General features: G+C 35.8%; 1 protein-coding gene across 1 annotated transcript in view; it reads left to right on the forward strand.

The window, feature by feature from the left end:
• The window catches only part of LOC140845308 (disintegrin and metalloproteinase domain-containing protein 18-like), a 31,605-nt gene extending 25,255 nt beyond the window's left edge, over positions 1 to 6,350 (forward strand). The window contains 2 exon segments of the mRNA XM_073219287.1: positions 3,389 to 3,512; positions 5,760 to 6,350. Of these exon segments, the coding sequence (XP_073075388.1) occupies positions 3,389 to 3,512; positions 5,760 to 5,923 (288 nt within the window). The 3' untranslated portion in view covers positions 5,924 to 6,350.

Genomic DNA, 6,350 nt, shown 5'->3' on the forward strand with positions numbered 1-6,350 from the left:
GGACTGTAATGAGGTGGGGGGGGACTTGATGCAGGAGTGTAGTAACCATAATGTCACTCATTGTAGATTAATTATACCAAAATAAAAAATAAAAAACAAATAAAGTACTTAATCAAGTAAAATCTAACTAAATCCAAGAGAATCTCTGTTTTCTTCCCAGTGACATCTCAACAGATAGGCAACTCTATTGCTGACAGTGCATGGAATTTATTTATAACTCCTTCATTTACAATTCCAGTTCAGTTTTATGAGCATGTAATTGTTCAGAAATCTCCATTATGAAATTTTGGCAGTTATTCAAGTATTCTTTCTTTATTCATGATATACTTTTCTTTATTAATAAGATTTCCATTTTTTTAGAACAGTTTTGGGTTCACAGCAAAATTGGGAAGTCCATTCTTCCCATATATCTCTCTTGCTCCCACATATGCATAACCTACAGCATTACCAACATCCTGGACCAAAATGGTACGTTTGTTATAAATGATGAGCCTTCACTGATGCACCATTATGGCCCAAGGTCCATAGTTTACCTTAGAGTCACTCTTGGTGTTGCACATTCTATGGGTTTGGACAAATGTATAGTGACATGTATCCATATGATGATATCATACAGAGTATTTTTCCCAGCCTAAAAATCCTTTGTGCTTCTCCATTCATCCCCCCTCCTCCCTCAACCTATGACAACCCCCAGCCTAAAAATCCTTTGTGCTTCTCCATTCATCCCCCCTCCTCCCTCAACCTATGACAACCACTGATCTTTTTACCATGTCCATAGTTTTGCCTTTTCCAGAATGTCATGGACTTGAAAATAAGCAGTATGTCACATATTCAGAGTGGTTTCTTTCCCTTAATAACATGCATGTAACGTTCCTTCATGCATTTTCATGGTTCAGTAGCTCATTTCTTTTTAGTGCTAATTAATATTCCATTATCTAGATATACCACAGCTTATTCATTCAGCTACTAAAAGACATCTTGGTTACTATCAAGTATTTGCTGTTATCAGTAAAGTTTCTTAAATACCCATGTGCAGGTGTTTTTTTGTTGTTGTTGTTATCATTAATCTACAACTACATGAAGAACATTATGTTTACTAGGGTCCCCCCTTCACCAAGTCCCCCCGACAAACCCCATTACAGTACTGTCCATCAGCATAGTAAGATGTTGTAGAATCACTACTTGTCTTCTCTGTGTTGCACAGTCCTCCCCATGCCTCCCCCAACATTATACATGCTAATCGTAATGCCCCTTTATTTTTCCCCACCCTTATCCCTCCCTTCCCACCCATCCTAGTCATCCTCCCTAGTCCCTTTCCCTTTGGTAACTGTTAGTCCATTCTTGGGTTCTGTGATTCTGCTGCTGTTTTGTTCCTTCAGTTTTTCTTTGTTCTTATACTCCACATATGAGTGAAATCATTTGATACTTGTCTTTCTCTGCCTGGCTTATTTCACTGAGCATAATACCATCTAGCTCCATCCATGTTGTTGCAAATGGTAGGATTTGTTTTCTTCCTATGGCTGAATAATATTCCATTGTGTAAATATACCACATCTTCCTTATCCATTCATCTACTGATGGACACTTAGGTTGCTTCCATTTCTTGGCTATTGTAAATAGTGCTGCAATAAACATAGGGGTGCATCTGTCTTTTTCAAACTGGGCTCCATGTGCAGGTTTTGGCGTGGACATATTTTCAACTCTTTTGGGTGTGTGTATTTTTCTCTTCATCAGTCTCCCTGGCAATTGATCATCTTTTTAGTAATCCAAAAATTAATAATCTAAGTATTAATACCAGAAAGTTAGGCACAACAGAGTATATTGAAAATTTATTTCATGATTGACTATAAGTGGTGGAGATTCCTGTGTGATCTCTATTGTTAAAGACATAGCTTTCAACATTTCACATTTTAGTATAATATTTGCAGAAGTTTTTTTTGGCAAGACAGTACTTATTCAGTTAAAATAATTGACATGACTAATTCATGTCATCTGAGAACAAAGACAATTTTATTTCTTCCCAACTTTTGCATCTTTTATTTCCTGCTCTTACCTTATTGCATTAATTAGGACTTCTAGTATATCGAACAGGAGCGGAAGGAGGAAACATCGCTTCCTTGTTCTTGATCTTAGCAGGAATACTTTTAGCTCCTCACCCTTTTTAAATATATTTCTCCAGTGTAGTATGCCATGTTAATTTGTGCATTTCTAGCTAAGACAGAAATTTCTGTGTATTTCAAAATAAAACTAAACCTTAGAGAGGGTCGTATTCAAATGAACAAAAGTAATAAAAACATTCAGTCCCTGGAAACCAAGAAAGGGGATATATGTCACGACCCAGGGAACACTTCCCACATTCCTTTTTCCTCTTCTTCACAATTTTCTTTCATGTCATTTTATGCTGGAGCCTCTCATCTGCCACCTTCTACCCCCAACACACAGGCAAAAACTCACAAATAAATCCTGTTTGTCTCTAAACCCCCAACTTACTCTCTTCTTTCCCTTTGTTCTCTTCTTCCTCTTTCTCCCTCAACATTGTCTCTTTTTTACTCTCTTTCGTTTGCTTTTCCTTTTCTCCTTCAGCTTCCCCCTCTTCTCTTTGTATTCCTAGCTTTACTCCTTCTCGGCCCTTTCCATTTTTATGGAGATGTTATTGACACATAGCATAATATTCGTTTCAGGTGTACAACACAGTGATGCAATATCTGTATATATTACAAAGTGGTCACCACAGTAAGTCTAGTTAAATCCATCACCACACATAGTTACACCTTTTTTTTTCTTGTGATGAGGACTTTTAAGATCTACTTTCTCAGCAAATTTCAAAAATGCAGTAGAATATCATTACCTACAGTCTCACTATGCTGTACATTACATCTCATGACTTATTTATTTTATAATTGGAAGTTTGTACTTTTTGTCCCCCCCTTCAGCCATTTAGCCCACCCCCATCTCCTGCCTCTGCAACCACCAATCTGTTCTCTGTATCTATGAGCATGTTTTTTTTATAATTCCACATGTGAGATCATATAGAATGTGTGATATTTGTGAAAAATTCTAAATTCACCCAATGACGTGCTCTCCTCTGTGAATATGATGGTCATAATTTAATGACTCCTATTTGTTAAAAGATGATTGGGGAAGACAAAGTAATTATCAAAAACAGTCAATATATAGGGGTCAGAAATATACTATCATGTATGTAGTGATTTTTGTCATTCATTATTGTGTTATCAAAATTTCCACTAATTTTTCTAACCCCTTTTCATATTTACAGTATTATTAAACCTAGAAAAATAGTGATTTTTATTCTTTATAATTTAGGTATTTATATCTAAGAGGTAAAGACTAACATGATTTATAGTAATTATGTGTTTTTCTGTTTCAGATCTGTAATAACTTAGCTAATTGTCATTGCTTTCCGGGCTATAGGCCTCCAGACTGTGAATTCCAGATTGGTTAACCAGGGGGATGTATTGATGATGGAAATGTTCAGAAATCTAAGAAGAAATGTAAGAAGAAATTAAATTTTTTAAACCACACAGAATGTCATTTTATGAAATAACTAAAGAAATATACTGCCAAGTCAAATTTTATGATCTGTGTAATTGTAAGAGTTATCTTGAATAGTGGCCTCAATCAGTGTTATATAATATCTGTGATGAGATTTCCTGAGACATTCAGTTTCAGTCAGCTTAGTTAAACAAGTTAGAGTACTCAAAAACTTTAAATTTTTTATATAAAATTATAAATTTTTATATATAAATATGTAAGTATTATAAAGGTAATAGCATGAATGCAAAACAAATCCAAATATGGAAGAATGACACTACACAAGTGATTTGCATCCCATATTATTAAAAACCTTGTAGGAAGCAACTATAGGATAAAGTGTTCATTTTGAATGAAATTTGGAAAAGACATGGCAAAGTATAAATAGAAAGAGTAGCAAATCATATTTTGACTGATGAAGTCCATGTTTATACTCTCTCTTGTTCCCATGAATGAAGGTAAGTGCCAGAGCATATCCACTAATTAAATCATTCAATCATCATTAATACATTACCTCCACAACATGTTATTAAGTGTCAGGGAAGGCAATAATATTGATATCCACAATTCAGAAAGTCTCTTCAGGCAAAAAAGTGAAGAGCAGTTTTCATAACGTGAGGAATGAAGGTAAATTACTTAGCACTACGCTTGATTATAAAAGCTTGAAGTAAACTGAAAGAGAAGATAAATAAGTCATCACATAATATCAAATATTTGTTAGCAACAAGAAATAAGGCATGATGATCAGTTGTGTCTGGCACAAGCACCAGAATGGATAATGATGGTTTATCCATGTTTTCATAAATGAATCAGGATAGACAAAGCATGAAGTTAATGAATTTGACTTTGAATAGACAGCGTCTAGGTCACATGTAGAAGAACCCACGTGAAGATGTCCACAGGAATCCACGGGTGTTTGATAATAGTTTCAACTAAGTAGGGATGTCAGGGATTGGTAATCCTTAGATTATAATTCACTTATAATTAATTAAAGTAATTTGTGAGATAATGTGTAAAGGTAAAAATGTGTACCTTTTTATGTGGCATAAGAGATTTGGGTATAATTTCAGGGACATAATTTCTAGATTATTGGCTGATTCTTGAAAGAAAGATAATAAAAAGGAGTAGTCCCAAGGCCTTCTGTTTCTGGCCATGACAGAATAATGCTAGAGAATTAGATGAGGTATTTGTTACCAGATAATAAATAGTATAGGACTATGACCCTTGAGATAAGGGACATGCATAAGACTCAGCATTGTGTCTTTAAGACAGTATTAGCCATTCTTGCCTACCGTGTAATGGGTGATTCAGATGAAAAGGACAAAGAATGCGCAGGAAAGACACTTGAAGAAATAATGACCACAAATTTCCTAAACAAGATGGAAAACACCAACGTTCAGTTACAAGAAGCTAAGCGGACCTCAAGCTGGATAGATATAAAGAACTTTACGCCTAAGAAAATCATAATCAGGCTTCTGAAAACCAATGGTGTAGAAAAAAATTTTAGAGCAGCTTGAGCTGGACTTCTGTTGTCCTGCAATGTAGAGGGAGGAGATCAAGAAAACCGCTCCTCCAAAAGCCGCCGAAAGGACGGGCCACCTGTCAAACGAACCACTTCAGTTCTATGGAAACTAACCAAAACCACACTAAAAAGTTGTTTCCTCATGAAAACCACTTCAGCTAGCAAGAGTGAGTCCGTGGCTTCCTGCGCTGCGGCCGCCCCGTCTCCGCAGGCCCAGCTCTGTCACCGCGGCAGGTCAGCCAGGACGCGGCAAGAGGTGAAAGCCGCGAGCTTTGCCGTCGCTCTCCGTTGGTTTCCTTTAAGGAGGGAAACTGTGAATTTGGCGGGAGAGGGATGGGGGTTTTCCCACAGTCCATTCCCTTCTCAGTTTTTAACTTAAGTCCTGTTAATGTATTACCCTTCAAAATATTGATGTTATAAATAAGCTGAATGTGGTAAGCAAAACTCAAGACATGTATACAATACCATAAAATTAATATGCGTAAAAGACAAACAGGAGATCTATGAAAAACGTACCATGGTCATTTTGGGTCATGGGCTTAGGTATGGTTCTATCTCCCCCATAAGAGTTTGCAGCATATTGAAGTTTCGATTATGTTTTTATGGGTATTTATGCAAATACATGAAAAGAAACACACTTGAAATACTCAGTGAATATCCACTGAATTCTATGTTTCATTTCTAGATACAATTTTTATTAAAAAAGGCTACAATGCACAAAAGAACAACTGGCTTATTCTGAGGTTCCTCATTCTTCTGCCCTTTTGTGTAATTTTCACCGTTATGATTATGAAGCGAAATGAAATGAGAAAAGTATGCAAAATAGAAAACACAGAATATGAAGGGTAAATATAAATATACAAATAATGTATTATCTTAAACTGCACCGGTCACTGACCAGTGTCATAAATTCATAGTTGTACTGTACATTTGTTATATTTATTCCTAAGTCTGTGCTATTTTTAATCTAGTGTAAATGCCATTTTTACTATTTTGTTTTCTAATCGTTTGCTGTTAGCATGTTGGAGCAAGTCAAAATCTGGACTATCCTAGAGCTATTTTCCTGATGACTGTTCCACACTGTGCTAGGGACTTAGTATATCAGAGAAGAATTTATTTGGTGCATGATTTTAAGTTCCTTTCCAAGTGGGATCTAAATTACGTTTTGGCGTTGGTTTTCTTTAGGGAAACCCTTTTTTTAATTTAGAAGCCGTGTGAAAACTTTCATTAATAAATTCTTTGAACCTCACAATTTTTCTATTAAAGTCTCAGAACA

This window comes from Manis javanica, chromosome 12 (genome assembly GCF_040802235.1).
Source record: "Manis javanica isolate MJ-LG chromosome 12, MJ_LKY, whole genome shotgun sequence".
In the NCBI taxonomy this organism is placed as follows: Eukaryota; Metazoa; Chordata; class Mammalia; order Pholidota; family Manidae; genus Manis; species Manis javanica.